Below are 19532 nucleotides of genomic sequence, written 5' to 3' on the forward strand. Positions count from 1 at the left end.
CATTCACTCTCTTGGCAGAGGTGATGGCTACCAGGAAGGCAGTCTTCAAAGAAAGAAGGCGAAGCGGACAGTTATGAAGTGGCTCAAAGGGAGCGCACATCAGAAAGGTTAGAACCAGGTTCAAGTCCCACTGAGGCATCACGAAAGGGACAGGAGGAAAGGTATGAGTGATGCCTTTCAGAAACCTGTTCACAATAGGGGACTTGAACAAAGAAGGTTGGTCGGGCAGCCTCAGAAAGGCTGAAAGAGCCGAAAGATAGCTCTTGATAGTGCCCAGAGCAGAGCCCTGCTGGGCAAGAGAAAGAAGGAAGAGAAGAACCTCAGAGAGGGGGGCATTGAGGGGATCCACAGCCTTTGCTGTGCACCATGCCACAAATCTGTTCCACCTGCAGGCGTATACCGTTTTTGTGGAGGGACCCCTGGCTGCCAGACTGATGTTGCAAACTTCAGGAGGCAAGTCAAATGGCCTCAACTGTCGCCGCTCAATCTCCAAGCATGGAGGTGGAGACTGGACAGGTTCGGGTGGAGGACCGTCCCCTGCTGCTGCGACAGAAGGTCCTCCCGAAGAGGCAGACGAATCGGGGGATCGGCTGACATGCTGAGTAGCTCGGGATACCAGTACCTTCGAGCCCAGTCCGGAGCCACAAAGATGACTTGTGCTCGGTCGCGCTTGATCTTCTTCAGCACTCTGGGCAGAAGTGGTATAGGCGGAAAGGCGTACAACAGACCGCAGCTCCCCTCGCGACGAAAAGCGTCTCCGAGCGAGTGCCGCCTTGGAAATTCCAACGCGCAGAATTGATGACATTGCGCGTTCTCTTCGGTGGCGAATAGATCTAACCAAGGCTCTCCTCATTGCAGAAAGAGGCCTTGCACCACGTCCGAGTTCAGACGCCATTCGTGATCCATCGAGCACCGACGGCTGAGTTCGTCCGCCCTGGCGTTCAGAGAACCGGCCAGGTGTTGAACCACCAGAGTCACGCCCTGATGTTCCAGCCATTGCCAGAGACGCAGAGCCTCCTGGCAAAGGGTCCACGACCCCACTCCGCCTTGTTTGTTGCAGTACCACATGGCGGTGGTGTTGTCCGTGAACACCTGCACTGCACTCCCTCGGACAGACGGGAGGAATGCTTTCAGTGCCAGACGAATCGCCCGCAGCTCCAACAGGTTGATATGGAGCCGGGACTCCGCCGGAGACCAGAGTCCTCTGATCTCCGCCTCTCCCAAGTGGCCTCCCCAGCCCTGGAGGGACGCGTCCGTCACAACTACGTGCTCCGGGTGGGGAAGGGAGAGGGATCTGCCGTTGACCCAATCGCGGTCCGTGAGCCACCACTGCAGCTGTCTCGCAGTGCCCTCCGAGATCAGGACATGGTCGGACAGGTTGCCCCGGTGCTGGGCCCACTGAAACTTCAGGTCCCACTGCAGAGCCCGCATCCGCCACCGTGCGTGATGCACCAGAAGGATGCAGGAGGCCATCAGCCCCAGAAGCCGCAGCGTCAACCTGACCGAAACCCGGGATAACGGCTGGAAGACCGGAATCAGAGCCTGTATATCCCGGACCCGCTGTTCGGGCGGGTAAAACCGAAACTGCGCCGAGTCGAGAACCGCTCCGATGAAAAGGAGCTTCTGAGAGGGGCACAGGTGTAACTTCGGCACATTGATGGAAAATCCTAGCAGTTGCAGGAGATCCGCCGTAGTCTGGAGGTGGCTGACGACTGTCTGGGGCGAGCACGCCTTCAACAGCCAGTCGTCGAGGTAGGGGAAGACTGACACCCCTAACCTGCGCAGATGAGCTGCGACCACCGCCATCACCTTCGTGAACACCCGTGGGGCGCTGGTAAGGCCAAAGGGGAGCACGGTAAACTGAAAGTGCTCGTGGCCTACCGTGAACCGCAGGTAACGCCGGTGGGCCGGCAGGACGGGGATGTGGAAGTATGCGTCCTGCAAGTCCAACGCTACCATCCAGTCTCCTGGGTCTAGGGCAGCCAAAACCTGAGCCAGTGTCAGCATTTTGAACTTCTCCTTCCGGAGGAAGCCGTTGACGTTCCTCAGATCCAAGATAGGGCGTAGGCCCCCTTTGCCCTTCTTGGGTACCAGAAAGTAGTGGGAGTAGCAACCACGACCTACTTCTGGCCCAGGAACGCGCTCGATGGCCACCTTGGCCAAGAGGGCCGAAACTTCCTCCTGCAGGAGCCGCAAATGATCCCCCGATACACGGTGGTGTTGCGGTGGCATGGCTTGAGGAGTCGTCTCGAAGGGGAGGGAGTAGCCCCTTCGGACGATCTGCAGCACCCACCTGTCCGAAGTGACTGTGCGCCAGTGAGAAAGGTGATGGCGGACCCTGCCTCCCACTGGCGTCACATGGGCCGAAAAGCACGGACTAGGAGGGTTTGGAGGCGGATGCTGCGGGGGCAGGTGTGGACTGGCTCCGCTTGGTTCCCCGACCGCCTCCACGGCGGTTACCACGGCCGCCGCCGCGCTGGACGACAGTTTGCGGCGAGTGGCTGGCGGCCCGTGTGGGGACGCCCCTCCCTTGGCCACGAAAGGAGCGAAAGGCACACATCTGCTGGCGCGGGGCCGAGAGGCCCAAGGACTTGGCCGTAGCCCTGGAGTCCTTAAAGCGCTCAAGCGCATGGTCTGCCTTGTCGCCAAAGAGGCGACGGCCATCAAACGGCATGTCCATGAGGGTATTCTGGACGTCTGCCGAGAAGTTGGCGGATCTCAGCCAGGCGTGGCGTCATATCGCCACCGTAGTAGCCATCGCTCTACCCAGCGAGTCAGTCGTATCCAGTCCGCACCTGATAGAATATTTCGCTGCATCCCGGCCCTCCACTAGGGCTTGGCCGAGTTTGGCCCGCACCTCCAACGGGCACTCTGGCAGCACTTCTGCAACCGTTTCCCACAGAGAGTAGGTGTAACGGCCCAAGAGGCATGCGGTGTTGGAAGACCGCAGTCCACAGCTAAGGGACGAGAACACTTTCTTGCCATAGGCCTCGTACCTCTTGGTTTCCCGATCGGGGGGAGCCGTCGGGAATGCGGTCTGGGAGTTAGAGGCCTGGATAACCAGACTCTCAGGGGTGGGGTGGGTGGACAGGAAACAGGGGTCGCCCGGAGCCGGGCGGTGGCGTCTGGCCACGTTCCTATCTACAGGCAAACCTGTAGCGGGCCTGGACCAAGTGCCCAAAAGAACGTCCGTCAAGGCCTCATTAAACGGCAGCAGAGGCTCTGCGGAGCATGACTGCGGCTTAAGGACCTCAGTGAGGAGGTTAGTCCTCACGGCCGCGACGGGGAGCTCAAGGCCCAAGGCCTTGGCAGCCCTCATCAGCACCACACTATAAGTCGCCCCCTCCTCCGAAGCCACGGTAAGAGGAGAGACGAATCCAGTGTCTGGAGAAGTGTCCAGGCCACTGGCCTCCCCAAGATCTCCTGCCCAGTCCATATTAGACTGACATTCCCGTGTCAGAGGGTCCTCAGACCCCTCCCAATCCTTCTCTTCCCCCAACTCCTGAGACTCAGGGTCATGAGCGAATGAGGACGGTTCATAGAACTGAAAGTCCCCAAACGGCGTCGAGATCGGCGCCGATAGGTGTCGTCCCGACGTCGGAAACTGAGTGGGAGGAGGCATCGGGGACGGCGCCGGTCGACGCCGAAGGGGACACCATAGGGACCGACGCCGGGGGGGTCGTAAGGTCCACCGGTGACGATCCGACACCCGAGGAGGGCCCAGCGGCGCCCTGCGGCGTCGAGCCCGAAGGCGCTTACGACGCCGGGAACGCTGCGCCCTGCGGCGCCGTGCCCGAGGGCACCGGCAGTGTCGGGATCCTGGGGCCCTGTGGCGCCGAGCCCAAAGGCGCCGGCAGCGTCGAGGCCGAAGCACCCGACGGCGTCGGGGTCAAAGCCCCCGACCCACTAGGGCCCCCAGACGGGTTCACTGGGCCCGTAGGCGCCGTGGAACCCGTCGGAGAAGAAAGGGACCTCATGGCCATGAGGAAACGCTCAATCTCCTCCGCCGTCGTGTTCAGCCCAGGGACCGGGGGGTATGGAGCCGAACGCGGCGCCCGCGACTCTCGAGGAGCCGCGTGGGCGGTGTCACCCGAACCCCCAGCCGCATCGCGCAAGCGTCGGGGGGAGTCGGTAGAGCGATTATGTCTCTTCGACTTCTTGTGTTTCTTACCTGACGACTTGGACCCAGAGGAGTGGCGCTGACTCCCGGAGCTGTGACGGCTCCGTCCCCGCGACCTGTCCCTCGACCTCCCGTGGGACCGGGACCGGGACCTCACACGGCGCGGGGACGACTGGCGGATCTTGAGTCGCCTGCGGGACCGCTCCTGCCTGGCCTTCCTCGAGAGGGCCCGACAGTCGGAGCAGGCCTCGTCGTCATGGTCGACGCCCAAACACATCAGGCACAAGCGGTGGGGGTCCGTAACCGACATGGTACGGTCGCACTCCTCGCAATTCTTGAACCCGGGCATCCCTAACGGCACCGTCGGAGTCGTGAAGACTTCGAAAAGGGATCAAAAGATCACAAAAAAGTTAGTCAAAAATTGACTAAGGGTTATTGCTCTTTCCAGATCTGCGCTGGCTGGCGCGGAAAAAAGAAGAACTGACGTCAGCACGCGGAGGCGGCGTCTCAGTACTCCGACGACGTCATCACGGCGCCCACGACGCCTACGACGGACGCGGAGCCGCAGACGACGCCTGCCGATGCGCAAGGGTACTGCTACGCAAAACTTTCCGGATCCAGTCTGACGCCTGGGGATATTCTAAGGTAAGGAATCTATCACTAACGTGTCTCTTTCAGATAGGGTGATTAACATGGCTTCCCTTAATGATGGTGGTAGGATTTGCTTATCATGGGCATCACCAAACATTTCTCCCAGGTGTGGTGCTAATCGATCAACAAATGCCTTATAAAGTTCACAGGTGAACCCATCCGGGCCTGGCGCCTTACCATTCGGCAGTGACTTAATGATCTCCGTGACCTCTTCCACTGTGACCAGCAGGGACAAATAATCTCTTTGTGCATCAGACAACCATGCTAGCGACACGTCCGCTAGATAGTCCATAATTATGTCCGGTGAAGCTGTGGGTTGTGAAGTGTACAGATCACTATATGCGCTCATGAATTCTTTCAATATGCTCTGAGTATCCTGATGTAGCTCCCCCGGTGCATCCCTCACTGCCCAGACCACCTGCGGCGCATGGCCTGAACATATTTTAGCTGTAAGAGCCCTTCCTGGTCTACCTCCTTCCCCGTATGATCTTGCTATGTGTCGTTTTGAGACATATTTGAGTTTGTCTTCCGCATATGTTTGGTATTCCGCCAACACAGCCCTAATATCCTTCAATATCTTTGTGTCTTGCGTGCGTTCGTATGTACGTTCCAATATGCAGAGTTTATCTTCGCGTATAGATATTTGATGTCGAATATCTTTGAGAATGCCCGCAGTAGTCCTTATTCAGACACCCCTAATCGTAGCTTTAAAAGCCTCCCACAGCAGGCCAGGAAACGCAGAAGCAGGTGTATTTAGGTCAAAGTAGTCAGTTATAGTCTGACTGATAGTGTCAGTATGTACTGAGCCTAGCAATGCTGCCGCGTTAAACCTCCAGCTAAATGGAGGTGGCACGTAATGTGGTATATTGATGGATAGCCAAGAGCACACATCTCTGTCCAATAGAGTGGACGTGGTCAGGTGTATGTTAGTGAAGCAGACAGAATCCAACAGTCGCTGCAACCTACGACTTAATATATATATATATAAAAAAAAAAAACGCCAGTGGCCAGGCATATCTGATATGCAGATTGCACCGCTATGCTTGCCCTCCCATGTCCCCACATGGGCCATACAGTACACAATGCGATATGGTTGAGGAGATAGGACACCTATTAGTACATTAACTTCTTTGTCGAGATGTACCAAATGATCACAGCCTGATACCCTTTGCAAACCTTTCGCCGCATGACGGACATATACAGAGCATAGATCAGCAAGCACCTGGCATCAGAATGAACTAATCAACCTGCGTATAACATGTCACAGTATCTAGAATATCAGACAAAGTCAGAGAGTATACACAGGAGAGTCACTTCCACCCGTGACAGGCAGCGATACCATATCAGTTCCCAATTACATTGGTAAAGTATGGCATACAACAACAGGTCGGGATTCCACGCTGGAGCCGACCCTGTATTGCAGAGGTTCATCTGCGGCTGCCTGCATTAGTTCTCAAGAGGCGCCATCTGTATAAGCCCCCTGTGGTTTTATAAGTGTACTAGCAATATAACCTGCTAACCCAGAACACTCCTGAGCCTTACCAGTTACCAGATTCCATGAACTTATCTTGTACATTGGCGATCATTCAGAGTCTATAAGAAACCAAACACTATTGTAGGGCTAGAGGGATGTTTAAAGACCAGGCCTAAGTAATATCCCCCGCTAGGACTAAACTTATAAACAACAAACTTAGGGGGTCTGAATCAGAATCCAATAGTGATTCTCAAATACTGTACCTAGGCCAACTAATGTGCGTAGGAACCAAAAATTCTAGGTGAAAATGACAAACCATATCGCCAAAATGTGAGGCACCAGTAACCGTGAGTCACCCTTGGTTGAGGATTCCCATCAAAGTCTTGTATGGATCAATATTCTCATCTGGTAATCCTTATCGGGTATTGTGTCTCTTGATCATTGAGACCACTAGCATACCCTGATAGCCATTTCGGGGTAGCGACCCACAATCACTCGGATGTACCACATGAGGTGGATATGATGGGAATGTGCAGTGCAAAAATGATATATGTGGTGATTAAAAAGGGATAGGGAACTTAACAAAAACCTATTTTAATGAACGTTAGCCCCTTCCTGTTTAAAAACAAGAACAGTTTAGCATAATCATCGCAGTACACACAAATAGCTGCGGGGAGACCAACATGTTTCAGCCCCAGAGGGAAGTGCCCCAGGCTTTCGTCAGGGTCTCTGTTCTCTACTGCTGCTACTGCTTACGAGTGATAAATAAAGTGTGAAAAAATTATATGAAAAAACACACAAGTGAAGTATAACAGTAAAGGATATATTGTTCCTTCATCTGTACGAACTCCTCTTCGGCACCTGGTGTCTTAGTACTATCTGTGGGGGACAAACGTACAAGTGAGTCACATTCAGCTACCCTAGTCTGTACCGGCCTTTAGTCAGCGTGTGTGCGTAGGCGTGGAGCCCACAGCACCCCTAGATGTGGATATTCGGTTGGCAAAACCTCAGAGCCACCAACCCCTCGACACCTCACAGCAGAGTAGTCTTCCAAATATTAGTGGAAGATTTTCAGGGAATATAGAGCAATGTCATATCCGGACTGGAGTCCTCTAGTGCAGAGATATAGGAACTGGCTAGCTATTTAATATTGCAGTCGTATAGTAGATGAGCTTCACATGTGCCAAATGTCTGATGTGAGCAGCAGTTTGTCGCAATAATAACAGCCATATGTATGCGTGCGCGCATTATGGGGCCGGCAGGGTATGAAAGGCATGCCTTGTACAGTCTATTTATCTCACCGCCACTGGAGCAGATAACAGCAGTGCCAGGGTCAGGAGCGGTTAAAAATGACCTCTATTCATAAGTTGACAGTGCTGTCAGCCAGCAGGTGCCGTCGCAGAGTCTCCAGGGAGGGTGTGCCACCATTTTCCTCCGTGTACCTCGTGGGCTAATTGCAATGCAGTGACCGTGAGGTACAAGGTATACCCATGAAACCTGAGAGCAGCAGCACTTCAAACAAGCATCACACATCACATAACCCTGATATGCAGATGCGTGGAGATGAGCAAAAGTTGTCTGGTTTAGTTTAGTAGAGGTCTGCACCCCTCTCTTCATTTGCACGCTTCACTCAGTCTTGGGCACCGCCATTTGGCTGTTCTTCATCGCGCGCCGGGACACTCACCAGAAATAACTCACTCGCGGTGCACAATCTAGGGCCTGCTCCGTAAGAGTGGTGCGAAACGTCCTCCAGCCACCGCAAAATAGGGATTACAGAGACTCACTGTTGATTGCTGCTTCGCCGCATTTTGCTCTGTTTTGATCCCGATTTCTCAGCTCGTCAGGGCGCCGCTATTATGCACCCTCCAGGCTCTGTCCCGCATCCAACCGCCTCACTCGATATTTCAGCGTCGATCACTCGCTGACAGTTCGTCGATCAGCTAATTTCATGGCCCAGGCATTACGATGTTCTTTTCTGCTAGTTACAGTCGGGTCGGAGTCCGCAGGACGTTGTGTTTAGCCGCAGATTTAACCTGACTGGCGGAGCTGTCTTAGAAGGCAGCTATTCCGCAGTGCGCCCTCTGGCGCCCCCCACTGTTAATAAATGTTTATTTGGCCATGCTCTGGACTTTCTTAAAGTCAATTTGATCCTGTATACTTCTGGTAGATCCTTAAGATCTTCTTCTGCCAATTTACTTCAGATCCCCAGGTGTAGGAAAGCCCTTAAAGGCTGGAAAGCCTTTCTGGCGCTGGCTCCTAAATTTGGAACCAGTTACCTCTGGAGCTAAAGCAGACTCACTCTCTTCTGTCTTTTAAGGAAGAAGCTTAAATCTCTTCTGTTTTCGAGTTAAACGTCCTTCTTTTTCAAAGCCTTCACAAGTGCCATGAGACCCTCAGGCGAACAAAGAGCTTTCTAAGTACTTTTAAGGCAATATAGTTATAGGAACCGCACAGCATGGACAACAGTGTCCACAGGATACAATGAAGTGTGGCTGGTTAATGTACTTATGATGCTATGCAACATGGAGAGTTAGTGCCTCAAACAAGCATTACAGTTAACTAGATTAGTGTCTCTTAAAAGTTGAGAGCAGTCACCAGAGCATTGACCACACCACAGTTACAAATAAGAATAGGGAGTCATATTCAAATGGCGTAACATTCAATCAAACTATGTAAGTAATGGCCGTAGCAAGGCAAGAATTAACACAAATTAACACCCTTGGACAACTCTCTCTTACAGCTATGTGAATATGCTTTTGACTAATTACCCTTGTGTTGCACATGCATTACTTAAGCAGCAAAACCCAGTGTTTTCTCCTGACAGGCCTGTTAAAGAGAGATCAGAGACAGGCCAAAAAAAGGCCCTTCAATGGCTTTCAGGAAAAATGAAAGTGATGCGTACATTGCTTGAATCAGTCTCAGGCAATGATAATCACTCTTGGGTGCAATTTATTCCCTCATTTTTTTCCCCATCATAGCACCTCAGACAGAAAGCAGCAAAAAGCAAATCAGCTGTGATCCACTAATAGGAACAGTCCATCTGGAAATGCCAGGCCAGGCCCCCCCCCCAATAGGAATACAAACAACCCAAGACTGATTTTGGCCAATTTGGGCCTCGTCACTAGAGTACAGCTTGAGTCCTATGGCACAGTGAGCAAGGCTTTCAACAGACAGCAACATTCCTTACCTCTCCTTCCTGCAGGTAGATAGATCCAAGGCGCAAGAAGACTGGGTGAGTCTCGCTAGCATCCGACACAAAGTTGACCGTTCGCTCATAGCAGGCCTTGGCCTCAGTCTTGTTGCCACGCAGAAAGTGCAGGTGCCCAGTCATCGCCCAGACGTCAGGGTTCTGGATTGAAAGAAAATAATCTGAAGTTAGTCACAGCAAGTAGGCTACAGGGCCCAGGAAGTTAGGTGATGGGGGCAAATACCAGTGAACAGATGGAGCAAGAAAGAGTGTCATGTCTGTATGAGTATTTGTAAACAGTGATGTAAATAAAAGGCAATTAATATATAAGAACTGTATCGGCCTGAGAAGAACTATATTCAGCCCAAACCTTTAAAGTCACTTGCTACAGAAAATTAGCTGTGGAATGACAGAGACGAGGGAGGAACAGACACAACAAGGAAAAGGGTCAGCAAAAGTTTAAAAAAATAAAAAAGAGAGGAAAGGTGAGAATGAGGACTTTATCTCCAAAGTGTGTTGGCTCTAAGGGCCAGATGTATCAATGGGATTTACCCATTCTCTATCTATGGAAAAATTTGTTCGTACATATGGCCCTATGACTCTACCATGGTGCAGGGAAACTGTATTGGCTTCCTCTCTGACCCCTTCCCCGTTCGCCAGAGAAAGTGGCAGGATTGCCCTCTCTCCCCTCCGCTCTTCCTCCTTGTCAGGAGCCCCTGGCGGCAGCCTTGCGCCAGTCAGATCGGAACGTGGGCATCCCTACCGCCGGTGGACTCTCCATGCTATACTTGTACGCAGACAACATTCTGCTTACTCTTTCAGTCATGCTCACTTTCATCCCCGTGGTTCTGGAGGCCATTGAAGCAGTTGCTGTCATATCTGGGATAAGAGCGAGGCCTCCCGCTTTTGAGAATTACCACCTGTGCTGCCATCACCGGATTCCCATTTCACTTGAAGGATGCATGACTAAAATACCCAGGCATCCATGTCAATAAGGGCCTGGAGGGCATGATAGAGGACAACCTCGACCCACTCATGGAGCACTTGCGGCTCGACTTTGGCAAGTGGTCGCACTTGAACCTGTCCCTATGGGGCCGCACGCAAGCAGTGAAATTGGTGACCCTACCCCGCTTCACCTACGTACTGAGCATGATCCCCATGCTGATGCCTCTATTGAAACTCCAATAAGTGGACAAGGCTATCAAGGCCTTTGTTTGGGGACCAGTGAGGCCCGGTTTAGCCGTTATGAAACTTATCGCCCACAGGTCCGCAGGTGGCCTGGGCCTTCTGTCTGTGGAGCACTATTGTATAGCTCTCCACCTGGCGCAGTTGGCATTCACAGCATACCCGGTTTCAGGATCCCCGTTAAGGGCGGCAATTGATAACCCGCCAGGCATGGCTCGCCAGGGCTGCTTCCCCTCTACCTACCCATACCTGCCAGTGCTGGAGCCCTGAACCCTGTGGTCAAGACCATGTAAAGAACCTGGGTGCGAGCCCACAAGCTCTCTCACTGGATACCAACTATTATGACAAAGTACCCATATGGCATAATCATGGTATCTGCAGCGGCGGGGACAGGCTTGATTGGACTCCCTGCATGTGGCGGGCATACATACCTTGTTGCACCTTCTCTCTCAGGGTGAACTCAAGTCCTTTGTGGCGTTGCAGGAAGAACTTGGCCTGCCACTAACCCAGCACTGGCACTATATGTAACTGTGCCACTGTCTAGTGAGCAAACTTGGCCTGCGGCTCTGGTTTTTTCCCCCATCCCTAGTGCTCACGTACCTTGAAGAACAAGTTACTTACCTTTGGTAACACATTATCTGGTAGAGATAATATGTGAAGCCAGTTTAAGGGCGTGATATCCGGGCTGTATAAGAAAACAAGTTACTTATCTGTAACTACAGTTATCCAGTATTGGTATCTTTCATAGATTCACATGCCTGAATCATTCCCCATCGCCGAGGTGGGAGTCCCATGGTAAATACAAAAGTAGTGCCAAAAGTAGATAATAGTAGTAGGCTAAAAGAAAAAGGCCTAAGGCCTAAGTCTTAGTAGCCTATCTACATCATTATAGTAAAAAGAACTAAAGATTGGTTCCAGCCAATCAGCTGCTAGCACCCTCTAGAACCTTCACAGCCGAGGTAGTTCTCCTCAGATTTTTCTAGCACAAGTGAGAAGTAAGTATCCCAGATTATAGAGAACTGACCTGCCAGTGAGGAGGGTGGGCGCATGTGAATCTATGATAGATACCAATACTGGATAACTGTAGTTACAGGTAAGTAACTTGTTTTCTTATCCAGTATTGGGGTATCTTTTATAGATTCACATGCCTGAATCAGAGTAGCAAGCAGTATAACCATATACTGTTTTTTGCGGATGGTGGGAGACACTCATTCATAAACTCCCAAATAGCATCCACAGCTATTGAAAACATCTTTCTCCTTTTTTTTGTTTAATGGAGTAGTCTTTAAGAAAGCAAAGCTCTATCCAAGCATTATATTAATATATTTATAAATATACATATATATCGACAAACGACCACTCCGAGTAGGAAGAGATGAGAGGACACAGCGGGCCTTTGAAAGATTCTTTTAATAATGGATGCAGGGCATAATGCATTTCGGCATAGGTGTGCCTTCGTCAGACGCCCTTCGCAAAATTGAAACTCCACCTCCCCTTCCTTTATGGTGCTGCAGTTCTCCCCTGTACAGGAAGTCAGCTTACTCCTCCCAATTGCCTGCAGCTGTAGTGAATTGTGGGAAACTACAGCCTCCATCATGCAACATTACGGTAAGTACCAAGGGTGGAGTAGGGGTTAGGTAGTCCTTGGTGGGTCCTGTAAATTACCCATAAGAGTCTTTCTCGGGTCCCCAAACGTTCTGCCAAAGTCACCAGGGTCAAGCCGGGCCATACAGCGAGAATGAAATGGCCCTGCTGTCACGTGAAGTCACAAGCCGCTTCTTGTCGGTGGTTCCTTGCTCAGCCTGGATACATGCGGCGGGCCGCAAATCCGATACCTCGGAGAAAGAAAAGCCCAGCGTTGCCACTGGAACCAGCAAAGCCGCAGTCCACTTGTAGAACGGGTCCTCCAAACGCGGTTGCCAACTACTGCGTCAAACATCGACCAACGACCACTCCGAGTAGGAAGAGATCAGAGGACACAGCGGGGCCTTTGAAAGATTCTTTTAATAATGGATGCAGGGCATAATGTATTTCGGCATAGGTGTGCCTTCGTCAGACGCCCTTCGCAAAACTGAAACTCCACCACTCCTTCCTTTATGGTGCTGCAGTTCTCCCCTGTACAGGAAGTCAGCTTACTCCTCCCAATTGCCTGCAGTTGTAGTGAATTGTGGGAAACTACAGCCCCCATCATGCAACATTACGGTAAGTACCAAGGGTGGAGTAGGGGTTAGGTGGTCCTTGGTGGGTCCTGTAAATTACCCATAAGAGTCTTTCTCGGGTCCTCAAACGTTCTGCCAAAGTCACCAGGGTCAAGCCGGGCCATACAGCGAGAATGCAATGACCCTGCTGTCACGTGAAGTCACGAGCCGCTTCTTGTCGGTGGTCCCTTGCTCAGCCTGGATACTTGCGGCGGGGCTGCGAATCCGATAACCTCGGAGAAAGAAAAGCCCAGCGTTGCCACTGGAACCAGCAAAGCCGCAGTCCACTTGTAGAACGGGTCCTCCAAACGCGGGTGCCAGCTACCGCGTCAAACATCGACAAATGACCACTCCGAGTAGGAAGAGATCAGAGGACACAGCGGGGCCTTTGAAAGATTCTTTTAATAATGGATGCAGGGCATAATGCATTTCGGCATAGGTGTGCCTTCGTCAGACGCCCTTCGCAAAACTGAAACTCCACCTCCCCTTCCTTTATGGTGCTGCAGTTCTCCCCTGTACAGGAAGTCAGCTTACTCCTCCCAATTGCCTGCAGCTGGAGTGAATTGTGTGAAACTACAGCCCCCATCATGCAACATTACGGTAAGTACCAAGGGTGGAGTAGGGGTTAGGTAGTCCTTGGTGGGTCCTGTAAATTACCCATAAGAGTCTTTCTCGGGTCCCCAAATGTTTTGCCAAAGTCACACACACACACACACACACACCCACACACATATATATATATATATATATATATACACACAAAGATTTTAAATCTTGCAGACATATAAATCTGTACATTTGCATCAATATTAAAAGAATGGAATAATACATAAAAGAGCAAAAGTGCCGGAGTCTGATCTTAATGAAAGAGATGGCGTAGAACAGCCTGTCCAACCGCTGCATCTTCTTGATGCGAAGATTGAAGACAGTAATTCTTCGTGAACGTGTGGCCATTTTTCCATGTCGCAGCACGACGCACAAGTTACTACTTGTGTAACGATATATCTGTAAGAGACATTAGTTAGTGATAGATTCCTTACCTTAGAATATCCCAAGGCGTCAGACTGGATCCGGAAATTCTTTGCGTAGCAGTACCCATGCGCGTCGGTAGGCGTCGTCCGCGGCTCCACGTCCGTCTTCGGGGGCGCCGTGATTACGTCGTCGGAGTACTTAGACGCCGCTTCCGCGCGCTGACGTCAGTTCTTATACACAGCTTTTCCGCGCCAGAAACGCAGAGCCATGATAAAAACCAACACTGGTGCCATGAAACTAGGGCCCTGAAAGGGGATGACCTTAACCCTAGATATCGGTTCGCAGAACGGGGAGGATGGGTGGGTCTGTAAGGAATCTATCACTAACTAATGTCTCTTACAGATATATCGTTATACAAGTAGTAACTTGTGCATCTGAAAGAGACACGTTAGTGATAGATTCCTTACCTTAGAATAGATACCCCAGCAATACCAACCCCGGTGGTGGGTCTGCAAACCAATAATCCCACCAGAAAGTCCTGGAGGACGGAACGGCCAAAGAAGCTATCCCTCTGGACTTGGCTGTCCAGGCAGTAGTGTCTTGCGAACGTGTGCAGCGAGGCCCATGTAGCTGCCTGACAAATGTCCTGCAAGGGGACTCCTCGGCCCAGGGCAGTAGTAGTCGCCGTGGCCCGAGTGGAGTGGGCCCTCAGCCCAACAGGAGGTTCCTTCTTAGCCAAGGAGTAACACGCTTTGATGCACAACACGATCCACCGAGAAATGGTCCGCTTGTGCACCGCCCGTCCTTTCTTAGCGCCCACGTAACCAACAAAGAGTTGGTCATCCACCCGGAACTGGCGTGTGCAATTCAGATAGTAAGAGAGCGCACGTTTTGGGTCCAGACGGTGGAGCCTCTCTTCCTCTTTCGAGGGATGCGGAGGCGGAAAGAAGGTGGGCAAGGTGATGGACTGCCCGATGTGGAAGGCTGTGACTACCTTGGGCAGGAAATAGGGTTTTGTACGCAACACAACCTTGTCCGGATGGACAGAAAGGAAAGGAGGTTTAGAGGAAAGAGCCAAGGGGCTCACTCACTCTCCTGGCAGAGGTGATGGCAACCAGGAAAGCAGTCTTAAGTGTAAGAAGACGGAGAGGACAGTTATGAAGCGGCTCAAAGGGAGCGCACATCAAATAAGTTAGGACCAGGTTCAAGTCCCACTGGGGCATCACAAAAGGAACAGGAGGGAATATATGAGTGATGCCCTTTAAGAATCTGTTTACAATGGGGGACTTGAACAAAGAAGGCTGATCAGAAAGCCTTAAGAAGGCTGAAAGGGCAGAACGGTAGCCCTTGATAGTGCCCAGAGCAGAGCCCTGCTGGGCAAGAGAAAGAAGGAAGAGGAGAACCTCAGAAAGAGGGGCATTGAGAGGATCCACAACCTTTACTGTGCACCATGCCACAAATCTGTTCCTCCTGCAGGCGTATACCGACTTTGTGGAGGGACGCTGGCTGCCAGAATGACATTACAGACTTCAGGAGGCAAGTCAAATGGCCTCAACTGTCGCCGCTCAATCTCCAAGCATGGAGGTGGAGACTGGACAGGTTTGGGTGGAGGTCCGTCCCATGCTGCTGCGACAGAAGGTCCTCCTGAAGAGGCAGACGAATCGGTGGATCGACTGACATACAGAGTAGCTCGGGATACCTGTACCTTCGCGCCCAGTCCGGAGCCACAAAGATGACTTGGGCCCGGTCACGCTTGATTTTCTTCAGCACTCTGGGCAGAAGTGGTATAGGCGTACAACAGACCGCAACTCCACTCGCGACGAAAAGCGTCCCCGAGCGAGTGACGCCTTGGAAATTCCAACTCGCAGAACTGATGACATTGCGCGTTCTCTTCGGTGGTGAATAGATCTAACCAAGGCTCTCCCCACTGCAGAAAGAGGCCTTGCGCCACGTCCGAGTTCACACGCCATTCGTGATCCATCATGCACCTTCAGCTGAGGTCGTCCGCCCTGGCGTTCAGAGAACCTGCCAGATGTTGAACCACCAGGGTCACGCCCTGATGTGCCAGCCACTGCCAGAGGCACAGAGCCTCCTGACAGAGGGTCCACGACCCCACCCCGCCTTGTTTGTTGCAGTACCACATGGCGGTGGTGTTGTCCATGAACACCTGCACTACACTCCCCCGGACAGAGGGGAGGAATGCCTTCAGTGCTAGACGAATCGCCCGCAGCTCCAGAAGGGTTGATATGGAGCTGGGACTCCGCCGGAGACCAGAGGCCTCTGATCTCCGCCTCTCCCATGTGGCCTTCCCAGCCCTGGAGAGACGCGTCCATCACAACTACGTGCTCCGGCTGGGGAAGGAAGAGGGATCTGCCGCTGACCCAATCGCAGTCCGTGAGCCACCACTGCAGTTGTCTCGCAGTGCCCTCTGAGATCATGACATGGTCAGAAAGGTTGCCCTGATGCTGGGCCCACTGAAACTTCAAGTCCCACTGCAGAGCCCGAATCCGCCACCTGGCGTGATGCACCAGAAGGATGCAGGAGGCCATCAGCCCCAGAAGCCGCAGCGTCAACCTGACTGAGACCCGATAAAAAGGCTGAAAGAGTGGAATCAGAGCCTGAATATCCCGGACCCGCTGTTTGGGAGGATAAACCCGAAACTGCGCCGAGTCGAGGACTGCTCCGATGAAGAGGAGCTTCTGAGAGGGGCAAAGGTGTGACTTCGGCACGTTGATGGAAAACCCCTACTGGTGCAGGAGGTCCGCCGTTGTCTAGAGGTGGCTGACGACTGACTGGGGCGAGCCCGCCTTCAAAAACCAGTCGTCGAGGTAGGGGAAGACTGAAACCCCTAACCTGCGCAGATGAGCTGCGACCACCGACATCACTTTCGTGAACACCCGTGGGGCGCTGTTAAGGTCGAAGGGGAGCATGGTAAACTGAAAGTGCTCGTGGCCTACCGAGAACCGCAGGTAGCGCCGGTGGGCCGGCAGGATGGGGATGTGAATATAAGCGTCCTGCAAGTCCAATGCTACCATCCAGTCTCCAGGGTCCAGGGCAGCTAAGACCTGAGCCAATGCCAGCATCTTGAACTTCTCCTTCCGGAGGAAGCTGTTGACGTTCCATAGGTCCAAGATAGGGCGTAGGCCCCCTTTGCCCTTCTTGGGTACCAGAAAGTAGTCGGAGTAACAACCACGCCCTACTTCTGGCCCAGGAACGCGCTCGATGGCCCCCTTGGCCAAGAGGGCCGTAACTTCCTCCTGCAGAAGTTTCAAGTGATCCCCCGACACGCAGTGGTACTGTGGTGGCATAGCTGGAGGGGACGTCTCGAAGGGGAGGGAGTAGCCCCTTCGGACGATTTGCAGCACCCACCTGTCCGATGTGACAGTGCGCCAGTGGTGGTGGTGATGGCGAACCCTGCCCCCCAATGGTGTCACATTGGCCGGAAAGCTCGGACTAGGAAGGTTTACAGGCTGATGCTGCAGGAGTAGGTGTGGACTGGCCTCGCCGTTGTCCCCGACCGCCGCCACGGCGGTTCCCACGTCCGCCACCACGCTTGACGGTAGTCTGCGGCCCGTGGCTGGCTGAACGTGTGGGGGCACCCCTTCCTTGGCCACGAAAGGAGCGAAAGGCAGCCGTTTGCTGGGGCGGGGCCGAGAGGCCCAAGTACTTGGCCGTAGCCCTGAAGTCCTTAAAGCGCTCAAGCGCATGGTCTGCCTTGTCGCCAAAGAGGGGATGGCCATCGAACGGCATGTCCATAAGTGTGTTTTGGACATCATCCGAGAAGTTGGCGGACCTCAACCAGGCGTAGCGACGAATCGCCACAGTCGTTGCCATCGCTCTGCCTAGTGAGTCAGTAGTGTCCAGCACACACCGGATGGAATAACGCGGCGCATCTCGACCCTCCACAAGGGTTCGGCCGAGTTTAGCCCGGACCTCCACCGTGCATTCTGGCAGCACGTCTGCGACCGTATCCCACAGAGAGTGGGTGTAGCGGCTCAAGAGGCACGTGGTGTTGACTGACCGCAATCCTAAACTTAGGGAGGAGAATACTTTCTTCCCGTATTGTTCGTACCTCTTGGATTCCTGATTGGGATGCGGTCTGGGAATTAGAGGCCTGGATAACCAGGCTCTCGGGGGTGGGGTGGGTAGACAGAAAGCAAGGGTCGCCCGGAGCCGGGCAGTGGCGCCTGGCCACGTTCCTATCCACAGGCTGACCTGTAGCGGGCTTGGACTAAGTGCCCAGAAGAACGTCAGACAAGACCTCATTAAAGGGCAGCAGAGGCTCGGCCGAGCTTGACTGCGGTTTAAGGACCTCATTGAGGAGGTTAGTCCTCACGGCCGCGACCAGGGACGGCGTCATCCTGGGACGGGGAGTCAGAAGAGCGATGGTGCCTCTTCGACTTCTTGTGCCTCTTTCCCGAGGACTTCGAGCCCGAAGACGTCTCCCGGAACCGTGGTGACTCCGGCCCCCCGACGGATCCCTTGACCTCCTTTCGGACCGGGACCTCGAGCGGCGCGGGGCGGACTGCCGAAGCTCGAGTCGCTTACGGGACCGCTTCCGTCTAGCTTTAGACGTCAGGGCCTTGCAGTCAGAGCAGGACTTGTTGTCATGGTCCGGCCCTAGACAGTGCAGGCACGGGCGATGGGGGTTGGTAACCGATATCAGTCGGCGCAGGGCTTGAACCCGGGCATCCCTACTGGCACCTTCGGAGTCGAAAGACTTCGAAAAGAGATCAAAAAGGATCGTAAAAAGTTAGTCAAAAATTGACAAGGGTACAACTTTTTCCGGATCTGCGCTTGCTGCCGCGGAAAAAAGAAGAACTGACGTCAGCGCGCGGAGGCGGCGTCTAAGTACTACGACGACGTCATCACGGACGACGCCTACTGACGCGCATGGGTACTGCTATGCAAAAAAATTCCGGATCCAGTCTGACGCCTGGGGATATTCTAAGGTAAGGAATCTATCACTAACGTGTATCTTGCAGATAAATATTTTCCAGAGTTACTCCAGCGAACAAAGCTGTCGATGTTGAAACTGTTCTTGTCGAATGAGCTTTGACTTTCCTCTGCAAAGGTTTGTTAGCCTTGTCATGGCAGAAATGAATAGCAGATGCCAGCCATCTAGCTATTGTTGCCTTTGTTACAGCATTCCCTAAGAGTTGCTTGACCATAGGCCATGAACAGCTGGTTGGATTGTCTGATGTCCTTAGTCTTCCGTAGGTAGAATTTTAAACAGTGTTTAACATCCAGTGAGTGTAATGCTCTTTCAGCTGGAGTGGAAGGATCCGGAAAAATGTTTTTAATCTTACCAGTTCATTTAAGTGAAATTGTGCTGGTACTATGGGGATGAACTTGGGATTTGTTTGAAGGGTTACATAGTCCTGAGTAAATTGCAAAAAAGGTTCCTTGATAGTGAAAGCTTGGATCTCACTAACCCTTCTCGCAGAGGTAAGAGCCAATAGAAGGGCGACCTTCCAAGTGAGGAATTTGAGATCCACTTTATGGATCGGGTCAAAAGGACGCTTCATTAATTGTGCTAACACTGTGTTGAGTTCCCACTCTGGAGGGGGTGCTCGCACTGGAAGGAATGCTCGGAAAAGTCTTTTCATGAACTGTTTGATAAGTGAAGTTGAGCAGAGAGAGGGAAGCTTTGCGCATCTCCCGAATCTGGAAAGGGCAGCAAGATGCACCTTGACTGATGAAAAAGTAAGCCTGGACTTAGCAAGAGAAAGCAGCTACGGAAGT

The 19532-nt window shown here is 52.6% G+C and overlaps 1 protein-coding gene across 1 annotated transcript in view; it reads right to left on the minus strand.

Annotated features, from left to right (window-relative positions):
* The window catches only part of CFAP70 (cilia and flagella associated protein 70), a 1103282-nt gene that overhangs the window by 151636 nt on the left and 932114 nt on the right, over positions 1 to 19532 (minus strand). The window contains exon 23 of the mRNA XM_086941320.1: positions 9433 to 9594. Within this exon, the coding sequence (XP_086797446.1) occupies positions 9433 to 9594 (162 nt within the window). The remainder of the gene's footprint in view (positions 1 to 9432; positions 9595 to 19532) is intronic.

Source organism: Lissotriton vulgaris, chromosome 10 (genome assembly GCF_964263255.1).
Source record: "Lissotriton vulgaris chromosome 10, aLisVul1.2, whole genome shotgun sequence".
Classification (NCBI taxonomy): domain Eukaryota; kingdom Metazoa; phylum Chordata; class Amphibia; order Caudata; family Salamandridae; genus Lissotriton; species Lissotriton vulgaris.